The sequence below is a fragment of the Diabrotica virgifera genome, chromosome 6, assembly GCF_917563875.1.
Source record: "Diabrotica virgifera virgifera chromosome 6, PGI_DIABVI_V3a".
Taxonomy (NCBI): Eukaryota; Metazoa; Arthropoda; class Insecta; order Coleoptera; family Chrysomelidae; genus Diabrotica; species Diabrotica virgifera.
The window spans coordinates 177,658,591-177,685,124 of NC_065448.1; the positions used below are offsets into that span (position 1 = coordinate 177,658,591).

The 26,534-nt window shown below is 32.8% G+C and overlaps 2 protein-coding genes across 2 annotated transcripts in view; one reads left to right on the forward strand and one right to left on the reverse strand.

The window, feature by feature from the left end:
* LOC114333625 (leucine-rich repeat-containing protein 71-like) overlaps positions 1 to 26,534 on the reverse strand; it is a 71,533-nt gene that overhangs the window by 23,438 nt on the left and 21,561 nt on the right. Inside the window, exons 4-7 of the mRNA XM_050654349.1 lie at positions 16,703 to 16,974; positions 14,297 to 14,387; positions 12,369 to 12,560; positions 5,133 to 5,344 (exon numbers count right to left, since the gene is read on the reverse strand). Coding sequence (XP_050510306.1) covers positions 5,133 to 5,344; positions 12,369 to 12,560; positions 14,297 to 14,387; positions 16,703 to 16,974 — 767 coding nt within the window. The remainder of the gene's footprint in view (positions 1 to 5,132; positions 5,345 to 12,368; positions 12,561 to 14,296; positions 14,388 to 16,702; positions 16,975 to 26,534) is intronic.
* The window catches only part of LOC126887039 (LHFPL tetraspan subfamily member 2 protein), a 103,515-nt gene that overhangs the window by 23,103 nt on the left and 53,878 nt on the right, over positions 1 to 26,534 (forward strand). The gene's annotated exons all lie outside the window — the stretch shown is intronic.

Consider the following 26,534-nt stretch of genomic DNA (forward strand, 5'->3'; position numbering starts at 1 on the left):
ACAGAAAAACATAACAAGAAATACAGTGATGAACTATTCTAAATAAATTAAACAAAAGTGTTTTTGCTTAGTAAAAAATTCTTCTACTAATTTAATTTAATCTGACTCATTTATATCGGCAATTAAGACATGTGTTATACATTTTAAAGTAGAAGACTTTAAAATGATATTGCCAATATTTATGAGTTGCGTTCCTGGGACGACTTTATTGAAAGGTAGTTCATTCGATTACATGAAATCAACTTTAACTCAAGAATATCCATCACAAAAACATCATAGAATGTGATCTGTCTTTAAAAAGACAACCACATGTAACGGTGACAGTAAAATTCCCGTGTTAGTGATTCCATAGTACTTAAATCACGATGAAAACCCAGGAAAAACCTCGTAATACTATCCCGACATTGTAAGTATTTGATCTTACATTTAGTTTACTCTCAAAACTAACACCAAATTCTGACTTTATATGTATGTTAAATTAAATTATAAATAATATTAATAATACATAGATATATAAATAATACTAAAATATAAAACCCTCGACACCGTAAGGTACAAGAGGACGGCTTCAGTAAGTAAGTAAAATATAAAATATGTACTGTCCTCGATATGTTATTGACTTAATAATCGTGGCATTTTCTTTCTATTGACTTCCTCTTTTAGTATGGGTAACCCAGTTCTACTGCAGGACAACGACGTCCGATGTGGAGATCGAAACGTTAATAAAATTATTTTTTCAAGTTAAATTGTGGCTTATTTCCCAATTAGAATATTTCATTACAAAAACGCCACAAAGAAATAGCTTCAGAACAATATGAATACAGTGATTAGCACGCTAATAACCGGCAAAATAACGCAAAAGATGGAAAACATAACACATAGTGAAATAAAAAGAAATAAAACTAGTAGATGTGGGAAATTTAGCGGTAGAAACTTATAAATTTACAGTATATTGATTGATTGATTTAACACTGCGACAGTGTCAGTTTTAGTTGTCATACTCCTCTGATATGTCTAAAGGTGGGAAACAATCAATATAATTTAAATTTAAAAGTTTCTATCGCTGAATTTCCCACCTCTACTAGTTTCATCTCTTGTTATCTCACAACTTAAGAGGCAACAGTAGCGATCAACAGGTAGCAACAAACGCGGTCCAAGATTGCGGCTGTAATTTTTGAATATTATGTCGAGATATTTGGCACACATATTCGTAATATAATAAAGAATGGCGGTACAGAGCCCAATTTCAGAAATATGTTAGTACGTGGAAATTACTCTATAACTAAATAAAATATTGCAAAATGGAACCTGTACCGCCATTAAGAAGAACAAAAAAATAAACTTTCTTCAAATAAACTAATTTGTACCATGCCTAGATTTTGTGTCGTATTGGACCTAGTAAAATTTTTTATCTCTAACAAGAAATCGAACATAAATTATAACTAAATATCTGATTAGTCAAGATAGAGAAAGTGTCACTGTCATTTTGACAAACGTGCGTCAGATTTCTGTTCTGTTATCTGCATAGGGATTACGAATACTCTACGGCGCTACGGTAAAACATGGCGAATACGATTCGTATCGAGTGTTCGTAATCCCCATGCAGATAACAGAACAGAAATCTGACGCAGGTTTGTCAAAATGACAGTGATACTTTCTCTATGTTGACTAATCAGTTATTTAGTTATAATATGTTCGATTTCTTGTTAGAGATAAAAATTTTTACTAGGTCCAATATGACACAAAATCTAGGCATGGGATAAAAAAGTTTATTTGAAGAAAGTTTATTTTTTTGTTCTTCTTAATGGCGGTACAGGCTTCTTTTTGCAATATTTTATTTAGTTATAGAGTAATTTCCACATACTAACATGATGAACTATTTAGATGGGAAATAAGTCACAATTAAATTGAAAAAATAATTTTATTAACGTTTCGACGCCCAAATGGGGTGTCGTTGTCAAAATACAAAATACTACTCACTAGTAATACGCAGTCAGCGTAATACCGATAGTTTTTATTATTATAATATAAATATGTTATGAGTCTTTTAAAGATATGAAAATTTGTGTGGAGAAAGAGGACCGAAATAAAAAGGTGATGGTTCGAAAATTACCATCTTATTATTCATATCTTCGCCGTACATGCCGGTTAACTTTGACCGGTTGTATCTCAGGAAAGACTTATCGCAATTAAAGGTTTTTTCTTTTAAAAGAAGCGACCTCCTGCGTTTTTTCCAATACCGTTTTCATAATTTAATATTTCCCGAGATATGCTATTTGTTTATAAGCCAAAAAATTGTTTATAATTTTAAAATATTCCTGAGGTCGCTTAAATAGTCCAATTTCAATTCTGTAAAGTACATTAGATAGGTATAGTGCCTTTTGATACAAAAATCATAGCTATTATTAAGCATCATAATTATTGTGGTTATTATAGCGACCCTAAATTTTTAATTACCAATTTACTTGTTGCTAAACTGTTAATTCAATTTCCATCGGCTTCTGGAAATATAATCTATACCAAAAGAGCTTTTATATCACCAGGTTATCTAATTATTGATAAATAATTACTAATCTAAAATTTGTGTTGAAAATTAAAGATTTTGTTGGAAAACCCTTTTCCGAGGAAAATTGGGGAAAAACATGTCTCTATGCAGAATTTAATTACGCTGAATTTTTATTTGGGTGTTTTTGGTGTAAAGTTAAAATTTTTGGAGTTATAGAGCAAAAATTGAAAAAAAAAAAAAACACGATTTTCGGGCGCCATTTTGTTTATAAAAAAAGTAGCACACTATCTGCGGACTTTGCATACTTATATTATTAATATATAGAATCATAAGATTCGATTCTGGTAAATAACTTTTTCTTGTATTTTGCTAATTAGCGCAGATTATTTCTTATAGATATTTACAGCGTGATTAACTTGTCAATTTATTAGAAGAGTAGTTATTTATTTGATAAACAAATAAAATAATTCTTATTTGACGTTAGTAAAATGGAGAAATGTCAGTTTATTGGTCGAATAACTTTATTCATAGAATAAACTAATATTAGACCTGGATCCCGCATACCTTATGTAATCCACAAGAAAATACCTATTTGTATAACAAGGGAGGAAAGTGCTACTTTTCCTCCCGAGAATGAAGTTTACTGCCCGATGCGTAGCGGAGGGCAGTAATCATTCAAGGGAGGAAAAGGCACTTTACTCCCATGTTATACATATGGTTTTTCCACCTTCCTCAAATAAAAAGTCATTTTTTAATTTTTACTTAATTTATTTATGTAACTAACAAACAAAACTTATTAGAACTAAAATTGACAAGTAGGTACAATATAACTGTCAACTGTCAAATATAAGTCAAATTATTAATGTAAACATTGTTAAATCAGAATAACAATTTACTGTTTTTTACCATTCTGCAAAATACAGAGTCTTTTTAAATAAACGTTAAAATGTATAAATACTTACGTAATAGAAAATAGATATTGTACAGGGCGTCAATAAGTTATATTTCATGATTGAAATACCATGACGTCACTTTTACTTTTCCTCCCTAGGGAGGAAAAATATTTTTCTCTCTAGGGAGGAAAAGTACAACTTTGCTCCCTACAGTCAGGTCCGGAAAAGTATACTTTCGGTAGAGGTAGGTGGAAAAATAATTTTCCACCTACCTCTACCGAAAGTATACTTTTCCGGACCTGATTGTAGGGAGCAAAGTTGTACTTTTCCTCCCTAGGGAGGAAAAGTAAAAGTGACGTCATGGTATTTCATTCATGAAATGTAACTTATTGACGCCCTGTACAATATCTATTTTCTATTATGTAAGTTTCTATACATTTTAACGTTTATTTATAAAACACTCTGTATTTTGCAAAATAGTAAAAAACAGTAAATTGTTATTTTGATTTAACAATGTTTACATTATTAATTTGACTTATATTTGACTGTTGACAGTTATATTGTACGTACTTGTTAGTTTTAGTTCTAATAAATTTTGTTGGTTAGTTATATAAATAAATTAAGTAAAAATGAAAAAATGACTTGTTATTTGAGGAAGGTGGAAAAACCATATGTATAACATGGGAGTAAAGTGCCTTTTCCTCCCTTGAATGATTACTGCCCTCCGCTACGCGTCGGGCAGTAAACTTCATTCTCGGGAGGAAAAGTAGCACTTTCCTCCCTTGTTATACAAATAGCTATTCCCTTATGGTCGGTTTCACCAACGATAAATATAGACCTGGATCCCGCGTACCAAAAAAAAGTTGTTTAATGGCAAGCTGAAAATTTGTTAATAGCTTAAGCCTGGATTTCCTCGAAAGCGGCACCGACAAACTGCGACCGTAACACTGCGATGAATGACGTCAGATTACGGTGAAAAATTCAAGGTTCTTCACTGCGGCAATGAAATGTGTAAACTCAGCAAACGGTGGCTTCCAACGCATCCTTGGAAACCACTGCTATTATTTTGCGTACTACAGTTTTTTATGACGTCATTCATCGCAGTGTTACGGTCGCAGTTTGTCGGTGCCGCTTTCGAGGAAACCAAGGCTTTAAGGGTGTCTAGTCGGACAAACTTTGATGTATGGGAATACTGGAACAGGGGAAGTTTTAATTGTGGAACAGGTTAAAAATCTGGAACGTCAGACTACGAAAACGTTCCATGTATTTTGTCGGACAGAACTTCCAATTGATTTGTTACCATTTCATTAAACTCTCATGCAAAAATCGGTCTGGTTTTTATCACCAACTGGGCATTTTAATGAGTGGAACACGAAGGACATGTCAAATGACAGGAATCATGTTGGTTAGTAATAGCAGTCTGATTTTTGCATGAGAGTTTAATGAAAGGGTAACAAATCAATTGGCTGTTCTGTCCGACAAAATACGTGGGACGTTTTCGTAATCTGACGTTCCAATTTTTTAAACTGTTCCACAATTAAAACTTCCCCTGTTCCAGTGTTCCTGTACATGAAAGCTTGTCCGACTAGACACCGTTAAGCTATTAACAAATTTTCAGCTTGCTATTAATCAACTTTTTTTTGGTACGCGGGATCCAGGTCTATATTTATCGTTGGTGAAACCGACCATAAGGGAAATTATTTTTTCTTGTGGATTACATAAGTTGGACTTACCGTCATGGTATCTATACTTCCAGTTGTAAGTTGGTACTTTCTCGATAACGCAGTTTCTACTTCAATAATGTCTGTTTCACTCAAACGATTCCCTTGAAGAGAAAGACGTGTAATACCTATGTGCGCAGGTTCAGGTTTGCCACTGTATAAGTCGTTCTGATAACTTATCATCTGAAGAATTAATGGTAGAGCTTCTTGTCTTATTTTGTTGTCTAAAATAAATAGTAATAAACTCTTCCTATGTATATACTTGTATAATAATAAAAGTATACAGGGTGCGCCAAACCTCTGGTTTTCTTTGATTACGGCTAAACTATGGGATATACAAAAAAAGTTTTATAACAAAACTAATGTGTATCAGATACGTCTATAATTTAGAATTATTTTCGGGTGTTAATTAAGGTTAGTTGGTTAAAATACAGGGTGAATCGGAGCGACGGTTTGAACCAAAGTTGTGTTTTTTTTAATGGAACACCCTATATATTAAATCATTTTTGAATATATTTTTCAAAAATAGAATGGCTTTGTATAAGGTTTTATAGGTCTCTTTATAGGTTTTATAAGTCGAATTTTCGAAATATTTTATACTTTTATTGAGAAAAGTCGTAATATTTAAAGGGCTATGGATTAGATATCCAAGGTAATAAAAATTTAAATGATGTGTCAAAGTTTTTCTAATATAGTTTAATTTTTAAATAATTTGATATCTTTGACATATATGCATACGATATACAGTCGGAAAAATGAAAGAATACCCATGAACGAACATATAAAACACGCTGTATTTTCCTGTCACCGTGTCACAAAGAAAATTGCCCAGCGCAAGTACATGTAATAATTATTATTACATGTACTTGCGCTGGCCAATTTTTTGTGTGACACGGTAAAAGGAAAATACAGCGTGTTTTATATGTTCGTTCATGGGTATTCTTTCATTTTTCCGACTGTACAATGTGATCACTATTTGCAAATACAAAAATTTTCTCATTTTTTTAATGGAACACCCTGTATATTAGTATTGAATATTATAGTAAATATTACAAGCTTTCTTTTGGTATTCGGTTGTATGTACCTTTTAGCATGTTTCGTTTTGTAGATATTTAAGAAAAAACTATGGATTTTACGTTTTGCGGATTTTTTATTAAAAAATTGTTTTGCAACAATTTTTTAAAAACATCATTAAAATATCAAGGATAAAAACAAAAACGTAATTAAAGATTAAAATAAAACGTATGCAAGTACAATTTAATTGAAAAATATATTAAATATTAATATTAAATATATTAAAAATTAATAAAAAATATTTTACCATATTAATAAATCTAATTAATATACATAAACTCATCATTAAAAATCCACTCTAGTAATTATTTTTCTAGCAACTTTCTTGTACCAAATTAATTGTTAGTTAAATTGTATTTACGAGTAAGATAAGTTAATAACTTTTTAATCTACCTACATCTTAAGAACGTATAGTGTAGGTATATGAATGCCTTGAAACAAATGAACGTTAAATGTATGCCAAATTATTTATTAAAATAAATAATAATGTCTATGGTAGGGGAGCCCAAGCGGGGATTTTTGAAGGAACTCGAGCGCGTCAGATTATCACATGGGAGAAAAACCTTGTACCCTATAAATGTACCCCTACCATATTGGATCTTAATACAAAGGAGTTCGTTAAGGGAGGTTCGAAAAAAAATCTGTCCTTAGAAAAACTCTAAATCATCAGATTAAGATAAGGTAAGTTAAGTACATTGCAAACAGTGTATATTTCAAAAATCTGACGATTTGAGCGGGGCGCGTAAGGAAATGGGTGAGTCCCAAAGTTTCACAAGAAAAATGCGAATACTTCGCGAAATGAATGACAGATCGAAAAACTAAAAAATACGTGCTCAATATTTTTCAAAAATCTATCGAATGATACCAAACACGACTTCCCACGGAGAGGGGTGGGGGGTACATTTAATATTTTAAATACGAATCCCGCGATATTTCGCGAACTCATCAGATCGAAAAACTGAAATACAATTATTCAATATTTTTATACCACCCCACGGAAGTGGTGTGGGGGTTACTATAAAATCTTAAATGGGAGCCCCCATTTTTTATTGCAGATTTGGATTCCTTAGGTAAAAATAAGTAAGTTTATTCGAGACATTTTTTCGAATTATGGATAGATGGTGCTATAATCTAAAAAACGATTGTTGGAAATGGAAAATTAAATTAAAAATGGAAAGTCCCCACTAAAATGGAAAACTTTACTTAACTTTTTTTGGTTTTAGGAACTACTCTTCACAACCTAATAGGTCCCCATAACGCTCGAGTGACTACACATTTAGCATACTTTACTCCCCTACCACTACAGGGTGGGGCATTAGTGTGACAAAGTCCAATTACTTGTTTGTCGTAAGAGATACGAAAAAAAGTTATTTAGGTAAAAGTTGGGGCACACATAGTACCATGATCTAAAAATATTTTCAAATATACAGGGTCGTCCGTATTGACAGGGTGACATAAACTTATGTTTTTTTTAATGGAACACCATGTATATTTTTACATTTTTGGATTCTCCTCGATGTTTCCTTTCTTAAAATGTATAGTTTTGTAATATTATACGAGGTAGTTTAAAAGTTAATTACGTTTTTTTGTTAATTTCGTAGCAAAATCTACACCCTGTAGAATTTTAGTGATTTGACATCAAATTTTCTAGTTACGTTCAAACGATTTTTAATATAGTCTACTATTGTTAAACATTAACAGTATAGCGAAACGTTTAATTTTAGTATACAGGGTGGGTCGAAACTCGGAATGAGTATTTTTTGAGTTTTCTTAAATGGAACACCCTGTATTTAAGTGTTGTCATGAAATGATATTTTATGGTACTTCTTTATTTCTTGAGCATTCCATATACCTAAGTGCTTTAATTTGTAAGTTATTCGTGTTTCTTTAAGCCAAACATTAATTGTAAGAAAAATTACCTGAAATTTTATTAGGTGGCTGTATATTTAATCAAAAATAATTTTTGGAAAAGAAAATACATCATAATCTAGTCTGATCCTTAATTTATTACTATTGGATGAATCCAGATAAATTCGTAGTTAAGATTGTTAATGCGCAAAATAATAAAAACATACAATATTCTACCTAGTCGGCTATGATACCAAATTTCCTTAAAAATTTGACATTATACTATTTTAATAGATCCAGTTGCTTTGTTATCATTACTAATATGTATTTTTCTTATGAGAAACTGATTAATAAGATTTTGGTGCTAGTGTAATATAACAAAAATGTGGTACTAGCAATAAGAATTTTTCATCAGAAATTCCCTGATAGACGACAACTAACAAGAGAAACGTTTAAAAATATACTAGAACGGTTTCAACGGACTGATCACTTAGATTATGATAAATCTGCTCGAATAAAAACTATTGTAAGTGAAGAAAACAGCAATTAAATGTAATCCTTAGTGTCACTGAGGATCTGCATATTAGTACAATCATTCTTACAATCTAAGTATCTAGTCTGTTGAAACCGTTTTAGTATACTTTCAAAAGTTTCTCTTTTTGGTTGTCGTCTATCAGGGAATTGTTGATGATAAATTTTTATTGCAAGTAGATCATTTTTGTTATACTCTTCTAGCACAAAGCCATTTTAATCCGTTCCTCATTAGAAAAATTAATATTAGTAATGGTATCAAATCAACTGGAACTATATAAATAGTATAATGTCAAATGTTTAAGCAAATTTTGTGTCATAGCCAACTAGGCAGAATTTTGTATGTTTGATTAATATTTTAAGCACCAACAACCTTAACTACGAATGTATTTGGATATCTCATCCAATATTAATAAATTAAGCATCAAGCTAGATTATTATGTATTTTTTTTTTTCGAAAAATTACTTTTGATTGGATATTTTCACGGCTACCTAATGAAATTTTACGTAATTTTTGTTGCAATTAATGTTTGTTTAAAGAATGACGAATAACTTACAAATTAAAGCACTTAGGTATAGGGAATGCTGAAGAAATAAAAAAGTACCATAAAATATAATTTTATTACAATACTAAAATACAGGGTGTTCCATTTAAGAAAACTCAGAAAATACTCATTCCGAGTTTCGACCCACCCTGTATACTAAAATTAAACATTTCGCTATACTATTAATGATTAACAGTAGTAGACTATACTAAAAATCGTTTGAATGTAAATAGAAAATTTGATGTCAAATCACTACAATTCTACAGAGTGTAGATTTTGCTACGAAATTAACAAAAAAACGTAATTAACTTTTAAACTACCTCGTATAATATTACAAAAGCATATATTTTAAAAAAGGAAACATCGAGGAGAATCCAAATATGTAAAAATATACAGGGTGTTCCATTTAAAAAAACATAAGTTTGTGTCACCCTGTCAATACGGACGCCCCTGTATATTTGAATATATTTTTAAAATATGATACTATGTGTGCCTCAACTTTTACCTAAATAACTTTTTTTCGTATCTCTTACGACAAACGAGTAATTGGACTTTGTCACACTAATGCCCCACCCTGTATGTATGTACTCGTGTCACAAAAGCTAGTAATATTTTTGTATTATAAATTTTTCAACTGAGGAATTGGTGGATGACATTTATTTTGGGAGAAATCCTTAGAAATTATTACCAGATTTTGTGTCACGAGTAAGTACATAATACTATTTTTTTATTTTAATAAATAATTTAGCTGATACATTTAACGTTCATTTGTTTCAAAGCATACTATATAGGTTCTCAAGATTAAGATATTTTAAAAAGTTATTAATTACTGATGGAAAAATACAGGAATAAAGAAACAAACAGTCACATCGTATTCATTGATCTTGAGAAAGCATATAGAATTGTGACCATGACATGACTCACTGGACTAGATCCTTCTAACGCATGATAATCCAATAGTTCGTGAACTTGTTCAATTTTTATACCTGTTTGTATCAAAAATGGAATTATACTGTGTAGGGGAGAGTCGGCTATTGGTGCGCACCTAAGGCTAATTCAGGATATTTCACAAACTTAAAACATTTCAATTTCCAACTTTTTTGAAGATATACTTCAGCGGACTAGGATTGGTAGGGACCGTATTCAATGCAAGGTTAAACAGTATAATAGTGAGAGGCGAAATTTCCAATTAGTGTAACGTGCACAATTACCCGACCTATTCGGCTAATGGTGCGCATATGTCGGATAACTGTACGCAATAATAGAACTTAAAAATGACCTTCGAAAATGTAGTTTATTGAACATAAATAATAAAGGGACAAACAAATATACGGAAAAAGATAGGAAACCAAGTTACAGAAGTCACAAATATATCCTTCTGGATTATCCTCCCGTGTACACATGACATGAGGACATTGACAATATTTCCATCTGATACGAGATCGTCCAACTCATCATCATGGCGCAGTTCATTTTCTGAAATATCTTCGGAGCTGTTGTCTTAAAGAATCTTCCTTTTTGTACCTTTTTTCAGTTTCATGGATTTCTCTTTGCCCATTTGTCTATTTTGACGCTTGTTTACGTTTTATGACGTAGTCACAAAACGTAAAAAATGCCTTTATATACCTTGCAAGCAAATGGTGCGCAATGCGCACCATCAGACGACCTTACACTTTACCACATAACACAAAATTGGATAAAAACAAAAAAGAATCGAGCAAAACTAACCATACTAGTGTGTAAAATGGTAAATAAATAAAGTGTATATATGTTACCGGCCAAACCCGATTTCCGGACAAACTAGTTTGTCCTGAACGCGATAGGATAAACTAGTTTGGCCTAGTCCAAACGAGTTTATCCTAAATGCGATAGGATAAACTAGTTTAGCCTAGGCCAAACTAATTTATCCTGATATTAATACGGACACTGTAGGATAAACTAGTACGACCTAGGATAAACATTATATGTAGTAAGTCGAACCCGCTTATTAGAATACCGCTTATAGGAATATCCCCCTTTAAGGAATAGAAATTTGAGGTGCAGAAACGTTTCTATTGATCACCAATGATCGTTTATTAGAACATCCCTGTTATAGGAATACTTTGGCTTCCAGTAAGCGGGTTCGACTGTATACCTACAAAACGAACATAAATATGTAGATAAATTGAATAAAATACTATGTACCTAGTTGGAAAATAGTCATTTTTATTAAAACGATAATGGTTCGTTGTTCAAACTGATGGACAATTGGTAATACAAACAATCATATTATAAAAAATAATCCGTGTTTTTTTATAGAAACAATAAATATATCTCAATTAGAAAAATTATTTATTTTTCCATGGAGTGCTTTGGTTACACTTATAATCGCGGAGTATCATTACCTTCTTGCGCTTGCATTTTAAAGCATTACTTTTATACTATAATGTATCTAACGTTTTGGGATACTAAGGTCTCTAATACGTTTTTAATTTTTTTTCTAGATCAGAATTCGACATTTGCCATCAAACTTTTTTAGAGTTAGCAGATATAAGCTAGGCTTCAAAATGCAAGTGCAATAAGGTAATGATACTCAGCGATTCTAAGTGTCACCAATGCACTCCATGGGAAAATAAATAATAATAATTGTTATAATTGAGGTATATTTATTGGTTCTATAAAAAACACGGATTATTATTTATAATATGATTGTATTATTAATTGGCCATTAGTTTGAACAACGAATCATTATCGTTTTATTAAAAATGATTATTTTGCAAATACAGAGTATTTTATTCAAGTTTATCTATTTATTTTGGCTTTGTAGGTATAATATAATGTTTATCCTAGACTGTACTAGTTTATCCTGCAGTGTCCGTATTAATATCAGGATAAACTAGTTTGGCCTAGGCTAAACTAGTTTATCCTATCGCGTTCAGGACAAACTAGTTTGGCCTAGGAAAAACTAGTTTGTCCTGAAATCGCGTTTGGCCGGTACCATATATACTTTTTAAACTATATTTCTGCCAAGAAAAAAGTTATCTCTTATTTTCTGACACACAAACAATATCATAAGTGAAAACATGTAAACGATAACTGCAAACCGGTAATGTATCTCCTGACGTTCGTTTTTGTGGGATAGAACTGGCAGTTTCCAATAGATGGACCGACAAGATAGTGTTTGCAATTTTATTCAGTAGGCGAATAGAAACATTGATGCGCACAATTACCCGACGCGCACCATTAGCCGACTCTCCCCTAATCTACTTACATGATAGATTTAGATTGGTTAAAATGTTATTTCCATAGCAAAATATACTTGTCGATTCTTCTACACTGTCTTGTAAGGCTGGATGGTGCGGCAACTCAGGAATACTGGTTCTCGAAGTCAAGTTATTTTCTTGTTCATACGAAGGTACTGAAGGCCGATGTCCTACTTTGTGATGAATACGCCTCTCGAAAACTAATTCATATAATTCATATATTATATAGAGTTTTAAAAGAAAACTTTAAATGAAAATAATAATAACATTGATATGAACATTGATATCATATTATGTAAAACAGCAAGAGCAAAAATTGGCAACGAACTTACTGAAAATATGTTGATCAAAAGAGGTGTCCGGCAAGGGCGTATCTTATACCCACTCCTATTCAATATTTATTCCGAGGAAGTATTTAAAAAATGTATGGAAAATGCAAATGAGGGCATAAAAATAAACGGTGAGTTAACCAACAATATAAGATATGCCGATGACACGGTGATCCTTGCCAGTAGCATTGATGAATTACAACAGGTAATGGAAAGGGTTAATTTAATTAGTGATGAATACGGCCTGAGCCTCAACTCCACGTGGAAGACAAAATGGATGCTGATCAGCAAAAAGCAACAACCTGCTCGACAGTTACGGATTACATACTAATGGATCATGCAGAATCTTATGTATACCTTGGCGCCAACGTAAATTCAAAATGGGAACAGGGCACAGAACTTAAGGCGAGAATAGAGCAAGCTAAGGGGGGATTACAACTACTGGAGGGTTTATGGGGGTATCGAATATAGAATACCACCAAATTAAGCTCAAAGTACATTCCAATGGGAGGAGGAGGTTGTAACCCCCAAACCCCCTGGTTATGCCACTGCGAAAAAAATACTTCTTTTTTTTGTATATTTTGTATGTTTTCCTATCAAAATGGTTCAATACCCACTTTTAGTGCATTAATTGAGCCTAAAAGTCGTTAAAAATGAGGAATTTGGACAATATTATGTGGGCTTAGAATCAAAATCGGCTAAATTTAAACTAAGAGAACAAATTTCTGAAGCTGTAAGCGGTATGCAGAATAATGGCTCTATACCAAATTAGTGTGCCATTTTATGACATTTATTGGTGCTCCTTTGATTGAGAAATGCCGGATACTTTTTGGAAAATTTACATTTTTAATGATTTTTTAGTCTCCTGAAAAATTTCAAAACATGGATCTAGCAGGTTTTGATTCTATATGCCTCAATTGACCAATTGAATTAAACGTGAAAAATGAGTAATATTTATGATTATTTCATTCATAGGAGATTCTGACCAATAGAAAGCTACAGAAATCTGAATTAAATCGATAATTTTTGATAATCTCCCGTCGTTAAGTATATTACCTCAGGTGCCCTGCGTTGCTACGAAAAAATACATTCAGTGACATTAATGACAATTAATGTTTTAAAAATTATAAAAGTGATGACTTTCAATCGTCAAATATTTATAAAAACTGTGTGTTTAATGGTACTTACATAAATAAATTACAATAAAATTTTGGTTTTGAACAGTTTTATTCATGAAATAATCGCAACAAATTGCACTCGACCTCTGAAATTAATATAGAATTTTTGCTCTCGTGACACTGACATAATTTCACTCGCCTTCGGCTCGTGAAATTAAAACTGTCAAAGTGTCACTCGGGAAAAATTCAATAATTTCAGAGCTCTTGTGCAATTACTACTGATAATATTGTAATTCCCATATTAAACTTGCTATCATGCCCATTGATTTTTTTCTGAACATAATTATGTCAGTAAAATAAAAGTTAAAGCTGAGTTTACTTGTTTGTTTACTTACAAAAAGTTATAGATTAAAAATAATTAGCCGGGGAGCTCGACGTGTTTAAACTTTGGTTTTTTCGGAACACCCTATTGATTGCATTTATACTTACATTTATTTCTACGTCTTGATCTTATTTTTCTTGCCGAACAAGTAATGGATAGATCTGATTGGTCTGATTTGGTGGCACAATAGACGTCAATCTGAAACAGTTGAGAGATAGCAAATATTAACTGATCTGTATCATAAAAATAAAATAAAGCCACGTTAGACAAGAAGTGAGGCTCAATGTGTGTGTAGCGTATTAAACTACAACCCCAGTATATACAGTACGTAAATTGTTCGACTGGAAATGGGAAGTATACATTGAGACAATTATGGCAACTGCGCTCTATCGATGGCAATACGGTTGTTAGCATTAAGGGGCATTAACCTCAAAATTCTTCTTCTTCTTCTGCCTTTATTGGGTTATATCTAACCTCAAAATTGACAATTCATTTCGGGTGACACAAATGAACGTCAAAACATGACAATGTAGTACGTAATATTTTTGACCTAGGGGCATGGAAAAACTGTGTATGTTTAATTTTGAAATTATTTTTTAAATAAAAAATATGTTAAAAATCAAAGTAAAATTATTAACTCATCAATTATAACCTTTGTTTTTTATTTATTTATGGAAAGCGTTGCTTCCAAACTCACTCATTAGGTATATTTGTTCTTGTTCTACAGTTCTATTGCACCAAAACTCGTACTCGAACAGAAGCTTCAACTAACACAGGTTAGCGCAGTTGCCACAATTATCTCAATGTGTATTATCTATGTCTAGCTGTACGATTTACGTACTGTATAACAAACAGTAATGACACTCTGCGACCTTAATGATGTCACGCATTTTTTCCGCGCAGTCATATTGCGGCGGAAAGTCGTACTCACTGCGCTTTTGCATACTTTCAGTCCTGAAGGTTTGACTAGCAACTCGGGTGCGTAGTAGCACAGTTGCTGCTGGTTTAACTGTATACATTCATTTTAATATGTCTCTTGAATCGTTTGGAACTGCTGAGATCATTCAAAGATTTGATAATTTATTTGACCTATTTAATTCGTTTAATATTTCTAACCCTAAGTCCTCAAATAGGGCTTTTAGTAATTCTGATTACCAGAAAGATTTTTCATTGAGCTAGTCCGGTCGTAACTTTTTGCCTCAGATGACAGATAACATGATGACCGCGTCTACAAAACGAGACTTCAAAAGCTTAAAAGGTGCCGACGAGAGTGCCATTACAGTCAAACCTGCCATATCCGGATCAGTGTGGCGACAGATCGATCCGGATATGAAAAAATCCGGATATCAAGACCACTACTTCTTTTATAGTCTCTGAAATGTTTTTTCCTTCATACATTCCATTAATCAACGCCGTCAATAACTTTCGTCGATAGACACGTTTTATAGATTCTATAATACATTATTTCGCCATCTTTTAGTTCTTCTTTTAGTGCGTTGTCCAACAGCAGGACTGCCTTTCTCGGTAGATTTCGGTAGATCCAGACGGCGCAGAACCGTCCGGATATGACTGGTTGTACTGTACTGTTTGTTTTTAATACTGTGCTACAACTTTTGAATTTTATCCTAATGACAGGTGGTTGGGAGTTTCCAAGTATAAACTGCTTTAATGTATTTCATATGATGGAAGAAGAAAAGCTGTTATTGCTTCCCTTTGCTCGTTTCGGAAAAATACTTGGAAAGCGAGGTCCAGGAAGAAGAAGAACATCCTGGTTAAAGAACCTGGTTTAACACAACATCTGTACAACCATCCAAGTCCTTACAGGGTGCTGCCAGGCATTTACTGCAACTAAATACAAGGAACGGCATGATTCGATAGGAAAGATTTTTTATCAAGAGATAGCTATCAAGCTGAGACTTCTCCAAACTGACCATTTCCCATATTATCAATACGTCCCTGAGAAGCTGAGTGCTTGAGAATGACGACTGCAAGCTATAGTAGGACCGCACTTTACTCACAGATCAAACAGTGGCACGTAATAGACCAGGTCTCGTACTAGTTAATAAATTAACAAGACAAACAACACTAATTGAATTGGCGATACCTAACAACAGTAATAATCTACTTACTAAAACTGAAAAGATCGCCAAGTACAGAAATCTGGAAATTCAAATACGAAGACAATGAAGGATGTAAAGTACACAGACGATACCTATTATTATGTCTACTACTGGGGTCATTCCGAAGAGCTTCCTCGAAATCATAAAAAGCTGGGTCTAAATGAACATCTTTATATAAGATCATGCAGAAAGGGGTACTACTCTCGACGGCCAGATGTGGACGAAAATTTTTGGGAGATACTTCAGCATACCAAGTCACTTAGGGCTCGATAACACGGAAAAAGTCCCACCAGAGCTCAATCCTTTTGATACCATAGGTCGTATAGGTATCTGGGATGAGTCAATTTCTCAGAGGGAGTATGGCTAAATATGGATATGTTAGTAAAAATTTACCATTTTTTTGTGATACTCAAATCTAATTTTTCTTCGTTCTATTAGCTCATCTTCATTAAGTTCAAATTTCTGTAATGGTTCTAATAATAATCGAATACCCCTTTCAGTGATTTTATTGTCAGCCAAATTCAGCGATTTTAATTTTCTATTCATTCTTAGTATTCTCGCCACGTAATATAAACTTTCATCATAGAGGGCGTTGGTAGCCAAGTTTAAATGCAGTAGGGGATTTACATATGGTTTATATAATTCCTCTGAAATCTGTTTCATTCCTAAAAACAGGTCAATAGATATATTATGTTCAGAATGTAAATAAACTTTTTTTGTTATAGGTTTTTACAGTTGTAAAATAATGACAATAGAAGGACTTATAATATAGCATGTTTACAACTAGATATATAATTGATATAGAGCAGGTTTTTAGGCCTTTAAAGCTGGGTATTCACTTAAGGAATAATTGAACTGGCTAAGTCTGTTAAAAAAATACTGATGAAATATGTTCTGTAACTAAATAAGTTCTATAAATGAATCACCCTATGCATGGAAACGCAGAGTTATAGCTAGTCTTTCCTCAGGTGGAATCGCTTGTCTAAAACTGATATCCTTAATCCTTGTTTACTTATTATACTTCTTATAACATCCAAAATAAAATAAAAATCTTCTTGGGACATTCTCATGAAGTTATTAAACCTGCCAGTTTCTTTATCAGCAAATGAGTCGTTTAACAAATACGAACTATTAATACAGTCACCGGCACAAAATTCCGCCACCCAAAATCTTTCATTAAGTTTGCCATTTTAGAACTTTATTATTTGTACTCCGATTTTCAAGATTCTTGCATCAGTTTTTGGGTACATGTTTTGGTGTTGTTTCGGTAACAAAAAATGTTTGCTTAGATGGCATTATACGGGGGTGAATGGAAACAGACCTCTGCTGTTTACGTCTTTTACTTTTTAATAATTTATTAATAATTCTAAAATTAAACTAAGGCTACAACAAGCCACAGATAGTTGTTCGATCGACATGTAGCTGCATCAGGACGAATAAATAGATCGCTGATGCAGCAAGCCTCATGCGGTATAACATTTTTCTCGACTTGAGGCATTCAGTGCGGCCTCGGCATGCCTCATGCGTATTCGTTCTCAAGTGAGTAGAGTTCGGGATAGACCACAAAAATATATTAATCACAAAAAGTATCGCATAATTTTTGAAACAGAAAAAAGTTAAAAATAATTTTTAATTTTTAGCAGAATGTTATAATACTCCTCTCTCCTCTTCTTTATGTGTCTACAAACCCTTAACATTTCAAGTTGAAGCGTATTTTTGCAGAAAAAAAAACAGTAAATAAAACGTTGCTAAAAGAGAATATTTATTTTGGACATTTGTGTTCGGGAATTTGATCTGTGCGTTATGTCTGCTTGAGTTTTCAATGAAAATGTGCGTTCATACAAAAAATGAGTAATATAACGTCAGAACAAGCAGCCCAAATGTAGCTTTAATTGAAGATGGACAATCGCAGTAATATGTTGCTGATGTTATGGGAATCCTTCAATCCAGCGCTTTAAGTGTTTTAAGAAGGAATAGAGAAGAAGACCAGTTCCAGGACTTCCCAGGTGCACGAACCCCGTAGATGAACGTTATTTACATCTACAGACTTTGCGTACACATCATGTTACAGCTAGTTCATCATGTTACAGCTAGACAACTGCGAAATGATGTTTCCACAGCCCGTGACCCGTAATGTTCGGTTCGAAAAGTGCCAATTCGGTTACAAACAGATTAAGGGAATTTGGAATCAGAGCCAGAATGCCTGCTACTGCTCCATTGTGATCGAGTGCACACCGTATAGCACGTTTAAGTTTTGCACCAGAACATGTCGATTGGAATATTGTAGCACGACAAATTTAAACATAAAAATATACTTAAGACATTATTGTTAGGTCATAGGCTTGATAAACTTTGTGCTACATAACTTTTCGTAATACCCCGGTAAGCTACAGTCTCAGAGAATTAAGGGAGTGAGTTTTTGAAATAATTTTAATATTAAGAAAAAAGTATTAATTATTGAGCGCCATCAACAAATCAAAATATACTGCCATATGCCTATACAAAAATTACAAAAAAAACTACTTGCAATGGCATTCCATTGAATAGAAATCGATACTTACTATTGCGGTCTGAGGTAGTCTGTATGTTCTCCGACAATATGGATCAGAGATAGATTGTGCAAAATAAAAAGACATATTAGTTTAAAACATATTCATTGTTTATTTATAGAAAAAAAAAGGTTAAAAAGCAAAACTGAATTGGCAAGAAGTGAATAAACATATTAAGTCCTTCCCGTTTTCAAAAGTTCGAAGAAAAAGAATTAAAACAGTTCGTTACAAATACCTGATGATCTGCGTTTGTACTGTTGGCTGGAGCTGGCCTTGTGTAGCTCGGCTGGAACTCTGGTAGAGCGACACTTCACTAACACTTTACAGTTTCTGATCGAAAGTACTATTACACAAATTGTTTTTATACGAAAGATAAAATTCCATAGTCTTGTTTTATTTTTAAAAAAGTTACTGCTTAATTTGATTATTAATGAATTATTTCATCATTTTAATGATTAAAAAAAAATTGTTTAAACAATTGATCTGTAGTTAAAAGGTCGGGAACCACATCCCGCGAAGCTTGAATTAAGTTATTCTTGAAAAAGGCATACTCTACGCCACTACTAGATACACTGTTCCATTTATTTGACCGGAACAACAATACAAGAATACACCGGTATGGTATTTACGACAAACACATCGCTCTTGCTACTTTCACTGCAGAATCTACTCAAGATTCCATCTGAGCCTAACTTTGGCACAGACCAAAAAACTGGACTCCACTGCATGTCTGATCAAACTTAACTGCCTTTCCTCAGAACTTTGACTTTCTGTCCTAAACTCTAGTCCCTCTCCTTTCTATCACCTAATTCTCTTTTTTGACCAATAAAAAAATATCTAAGCTTCCTACACTTATTATTAACCAATAGGGAAAATCAAAACACATTCTAAATCCAACCTCTTTGGTAGGGAATTATACTCTTTAACCAATGGGGTCATTTAGCCATGTCAGCGAACCTCACATAGTTCTAAAATTTTCAAGAAAGGTATTATTTCTGAGTCCACAATTAACACCAGCGCTCTCTGATACCCAAAACAGCACGTATTGTGTATATAACTGCCTAAATTCGTGACGCCAAAGACCATTATAATACAATGTAACTCTTTTTTACATTACAAACTGAACGGGCGAGAAATTAAACACAGGAAATCGAATGTAGATACCTATGACTGTAAAATATAAATGTCTTTTTTAACAAGACGGATAAACTACAATTGAATTATTCTCACGTTTTTCGGGACAGAAATAAATTCCTTGAATTTATTCTTATGTCTACAGGGTGAGACAAAAATATGTAACAATGACATTTACGATTTTTGGTTTCTGGATAAGGCAAAATGATTGCGTTCTTTCACACCCTTTCAATATTAACGACTGGACTAATATTCTTCTTACTGATGAGTCAAGATTTGCACTTTGTGGATCCGACAGACACTTACATAAAAAAGAATATTAGCCCAGTCGTTAATATCCTAATCGACATGTTCTGGTGCAAAACTTAAACGTGCCATAGTAGCAGTAATTCTGGCTCTGATTTCAAATTCCCTTAATCTGTTTCTAACCGAATTTGCACTTATTCGAACATTACGGAAACACGGAAAGATCATTTCGCAGTTGTCTAGCTGTAACATGATATGTCCGCAAAGTCTGCAGATGTAAATAAAGTTCATCTGCGTGGTTCGTGCACCTGGGACGTCCTGAAACTGGTCTTCTTGCGTATCCTTCATTTCTCTAAACCTTCTTAAAGCACTTGAAACGCTGGATTGGTAGATTCCCATAACATCAGCAAGGTATTGCTGCAATCGTCCATCTCCAATTAAACCTACTAATTAGGCTGCTTGTTCTGACGTTATATTACTCATTTTTTGTAAGAACGCGCCTCCTCATTGAAAACTCAAGCATACATAGTGCACAGATCAAATTCTCGAACACAAAAATGTCCAGAATAAAAATATTCTCAAAATGTCGAAACCCAAAAGACTCCATTTTCAAACAAATAAATGTTTAAAAATAATAAAATCTTTGGATTTCTTAATTCGGAAACAGATTTTCTCTTATACCTATTCCCATCCTTCTAAAAATTGCAAGGAATAAAGGGTGATGAATTTATAGACATGGGGAGTCTACATAGTTGCACTCCACAACATATCAATTCACAGAGGCAAAGATCAACAAACCTGCTTCCTAGTACTCGATACGTGAGTAAAAACGGTGGGTAGATAAAAGGCATTATATTTAATTTCGATTCAGAGATCATTACCATCTTTCTATGGACCATTTCGAACTCTTTTGTTCTCATCAGGAAAGCAACTGTATTAATGCTCTATTTCTATTATCATTACAGTTGCTTTCCTGATGAGAACAAAAGAGTTCGAAATGGTCCATAGAAATGGTAATGATCTCTGAATCGAAATTAAATATAATGCCTTTTTTTTGAGTGAATTTGATGGCCTTGGCCGAGCCAATTAGCCAGAGATTTTGTTATTTTAAAAACAAACAAATTTGATTAATTTTTTCTGTATTTCTAACTCTAAATACATAATAAACATATAATGCCTTTTATCTACCAAAAATATTCTCCTTTAACAACTTTTTGTTTACTGTTTTTTTTTTCGACAAAAACACGCCTCAACTTGAAATGTTATGGGTTTGTAGACACCTAAAGGAGACGATAAACGAGTATTATAGTGTAGGCGCCAGACGGGTCACCGTGTCCTTTTCAATTCTGATGGGCAAACTAAACGGTTTCTTATGAATTTTTGACTGCTGATTACGAATTTCGAGGGTGGATTTCGATCCGAGTGGTCAAAAAATTGTAATAAACAATTTAATTGCTTTTAAGGCTCTGGCTCATGAACTAAAAAAAATGTTTCAAATAAAATTTGTTCCTTATAGTCCTGTCGCCAGGGGGGGTACAACGGCCTCCTTAATTCAGATGGACTTACCCAAGTTTTTTTATGTATTTTGACCCGTAGAACACGAATTTTTTGGGTAACAGTTGATCCGAATGTCGATAAGATTGTTATAAACAAAGAACTTGAGGAATTACATAAGAGCGATTTCTCGCAAAACAAAACATTTTTTTGTATTTTTTGGGCCATTCTAAGCAAATAATGTTCTTACAAGTTTTTTCGTAGGATGCATAGTTTTCGAGATAAACGCGGTTGAATTTTCAAAAAATCAAAAAATTGCAATTTTTGAACCCAAATAACTTTTGATTAAAAAATAAAATAGACATTCTGCTTATCGCATTTGAAAGTTCAAGTCAAATTATATCGGTTTTGATTATTTGCTTTGCTAAAAATTTATTTTTTTATTGTTAAACAAAGCTGTAAACACATAGTGCTTGAGTGATGTTTTCAATGATCTCCCATTTAAAATCGAACGACTAGGTAGAGTAGGTACAGTGTAAGCGAGGCTATTTCTACGTAGCATGCATTAAAACGCATGTATTTCACTATGTGTTTATAGCTTTGTTTAACAATAAAAAATACATTTTTAGCAATGCAAATAATCAAAACCGATAGAATTTGACTTGAACTTTCAAATGCGGTAAACAGAATTGCTATTTTATTTTTTAATCAAAAATTATTCGGGTTCAAAAATTGCAATTTTGAAAGTTTAACCGCGTTTATGTCGAAAACTATGCATCCTACGAAAAAACTTGTAAAAACATTTTTTTGGTTAAAATGACCCCAAAAATACAAAAAAAAAGTTTTGTTTTGCGAAAAATCGCTGTTATGTGATTCCTCAAGTTCTTTGTTTATAACAGTCTTATAGACATCCGGATCAACTGTTACCCAAAAAATTCGTGTTCTATGGGTCAAAATACATAAAAAAAAACTTGGGTAAGTCCATCTGAATTAAGGAGGCCGTTGTACCCCCCCCTGACGACAGGACTATTAATAAAAAATGAAGAAAAAAACGTTTACTAAATTTAAATCCAACAATTAGAACTCAAGATATTGTAAAATTAGTGCGCAATGCAAATTGCAAAATTAGTATTTTTCGAAGCTTTATCGATCGTAACTCGGCTTCTACGTACGCAAACGAGCCTTAGAAGATTTCATTTTAAAGCTTAATTAATAGGCTTCCAAACGAAGTTTGTTAAATTACTTTATCTTCATTTGTTTTAAAGTTATACCCGTTTGAAGTTATAATTTTCTTAAAAAAATTGTACATTAATTTGTTTATAAGGGTTTCAAGCAAATTTGAGCTATAAACATTTATACTTTAATTAACAATAATGATAGAAGAACTCAAAAGAAACAATTTGAGCTTGTAAAAATGTTCCTAAGTTTATTTGTAGCCAAGATATCGATATTTTAATGCCGTCAAGATCAGATTTAGTACCACCATGTATCTGTAAAAATTGCTCTAAAGCCGGGTCCAGATTACATAACAAAACATGTTAATAACAAAGTTATACAACAAATTTATTGTACAACTTTGTTATGTAACTTTGTTATAATATAGCAAAGCATCCAGACTCTATAACATAAAACAAAACAAAAAAATGCACATAACTTTACTGTCCACCAGGAACTGTTGATTCAGAGGACTGGCTCACGGGAGAACTAATACCTGGTACATGGAGAGTCGAAGGTGAGCCAAATGGTACTTGGCTAAGACTGAAAAGGATTCCTAGGAAACCTACTGTGCTGGGCAAACAAATATGAGAGGAATTTTCTTTGTTCTTCACCAGTGAAGATGGGAAAGTGCCGTGGCAGAATAATTTTTAATTTCAAATTTAATAAATAAATAAATAAATAATGCTTTTATTTCATAAGACCATAACAAAAAAGGGCATGGAAAACGTCAAAAGCAAAGAGAAAGAGGGGGAAAAGAAATATTTGCAATAAGGCACTAAAAACATAAAACAAAAAAATAAAAATTGGTAAAACTGCTATCTGGGCTGTTTAATATTTACAAAATGTAAATTGGTTAGTAATTTAAAGTGTGCTTACCTCAGCCGCATTGATATTCCTAGAGTCCTGCGGCTCAGTATCTTGCTTGGGAGAGAGACCTCCTTCAGTAGAATGACGTGCCTCATTTTTATCTTTTAAAAATAAAAGCATATTAAAAAAAATCCACTTTGTTTTATAATGAGCATCGGCTTCATCGCCACTTTTCCCTTTCTTCCATTCTCGCTGAAATTGCCTAATCAGTATACGCATTTTTTTTTCAACTTCACTTGTATTTGTTTTCTCTTCTGCGGCTATTTCAGTTCATGCGTCGTGTTTTTTATTTCGATTTTTAAAGTCCATAAATGTAGGGTCCCATAATACTCGTTGCTCACGAACTAGCTCAATTAAATGAGTAGTCAGTTCTCTCGACCATTCCATCGCGTAAAGAACCCCACGTGAATAGAGCAATGGAAAATTTAGAAAAATCACTCAAGAACGAACAAGGCGATATGACTCCAATGGTTGCTGCTCGTGTACTATGCCATCCAGAGAAGAGAGAAATGTTTCAATAACATGTTTTAAAATGTTTTATAACTTTCTTTGAAGTTTACCGACAAGTGTTGGATAACATAAAACATGCTATATAACCAGAAAAATGTTATACAACACTATGTTTTAAAACATTTTTATTTAAAATTCTGTAACAAGTTATGAAACTTTGTTATTTAACATGTTTTGTTACATAGTATGGACCCCGCTTAAGAACTTATGCAGATGAAAAAGCTGAGATTCCCTGTATATCTCGATGCAGATGCATGAAATAAATGTTTGTAAAAATAGTATTAATAAATAATATCAACTTACTTTTTAGTTATATTTCTAAAATATTAGTTTTTAATGTTTTTTTTCTCATTTAGTACAAAAAAATAGAAAAAAAAACTAAATAGAATGAAAGGTGATACGGGGTACAATATGATAATTTAATTATATGATAAAATTTTATTAGGATCTTCAAAAATGAAAAATGAAGATAACGTATATATATTATATACATAAAAATTATAATTTGCATCGAGAAGTTAGCCCGTGAACCTTTACGCTGTGAGCCGATCTTGCGCCTCAGAATGCGCTATTAAAATATCGATATCTTGGCCAAAAATAAACTTACGAACATTTTTACAATCTCAAATTGTTTCTTTTGAGTTCTTCTATCATTATTGTTAAATATATATAGCTCAAATTTGCTTGAAACCCTTATAAACAAATAAATGTAGGTACAATTTTTTTAAGAATATTATATCTTCAAACGGGTATAACTTTAAAACAAATGATAATAAAGTAATTTAACTCACTTTGTGTGGAAGCCTATTAATTAAGCTTTAAAATGAAATCTTCTAAGGCTCATTTGCGTGCGTAGAAGCCGAGTTACGATCGATAAAGCTTCGAAAAATACTTATTTTGCAATTTCCATTTTGCACTAATTTTACAATATCTTGAGTTTTAATTGTTGGATTTAAGTTTAGCAAACGTTTTTTTCTTCGTTTTCATTAAGGAACAAATTTTATTTGAAACATTTTTTTATCTCTTTTAGTTTATGAGCCAGAGCCTTATAAACAATTTAATTGTTTATAACAATTTTTTGACCGCTCGGATCGAAATCCACCCTCGAAATTCGTAATCAGCAGCCAAAAATCCATAAGAAACCGTTGAGTTTGTCCATCAGAATTGAAAAGGACACGGTGACCTCTATTTGGCGCCTAGACTATTATAACATTCTGCTAAAAATTAAAAATTATGCGATACTTTTTGTGATTAGTATATTTGGGCAAGACCTTCGGCTTGTTTTTTTTGATAATCAATTTCGAGAGACATTCCAGAATACGGATCAAAATGTGTCTTGTTATAAAACTGACTTGACTTTTCTGATTTAGTTTATGTTCTTTTAGCACTAAGTTTAATTTAAATAAAGGAAGACTTACTTTATATTAGTTTATATTACATCACTTATTTAATTTATTTAAATAGTTACAAATAACTCATACTAACACAGCTAATTTATTTACAAACTCGATTCGAACACAATAATATTGTCCGTCAATCACTGACTGGCCTGCTGATGGAATTTCTCCTCTTATAATATACTTCGGTAGCGTTCGTCCCGAAAGACGTGGTAAGGACTCGTATTCTCTCGTAATGACTAGAAACTTCGATCAGAAATAGGCCAGGTTGTGAGCGGCATATTATAAATAATGTCACAGTCTCATGCAAAAAGTGGTCATAATTTGTTTAAAACAAACTTTTTAGGTATAACATTCTTCTTCTTGATGTGCCTATCCATGACGAATATTTGCGATCATCATGGCAATCTTCACTTTATCTGCAGCAACGCGGAAAAGCTGCACAGATGTTGTGTTGAACCAGGTTCTGAGTTTCTTTAACCAGAATGTTCTTCTTCTTCCTGGACCTCGCTTTCCAAATATTTTTCCTTGCAGGATGGCTTGTAGGAGGGCATATCTGGATTCATTTCGCATAATGTGTCCAAAGTATTCCATCTTTCGAGATTTGATGGTGGTTAGTACTTCTCGGTTCTTCCTCATTCTTCTAAGGACCTCCTCATTCGTGACCGGATCAGTTCATGGGATTTTAAGAATTCTTCGATACAGCCACATCTCAAATAGTTCCAGTTTTTGGCACATATCCTCGTTCAAGGTCCATGATTCAACACCATAAAAAAGAACAGAGAAGACGTAGCATCTCAGCATTCTTAC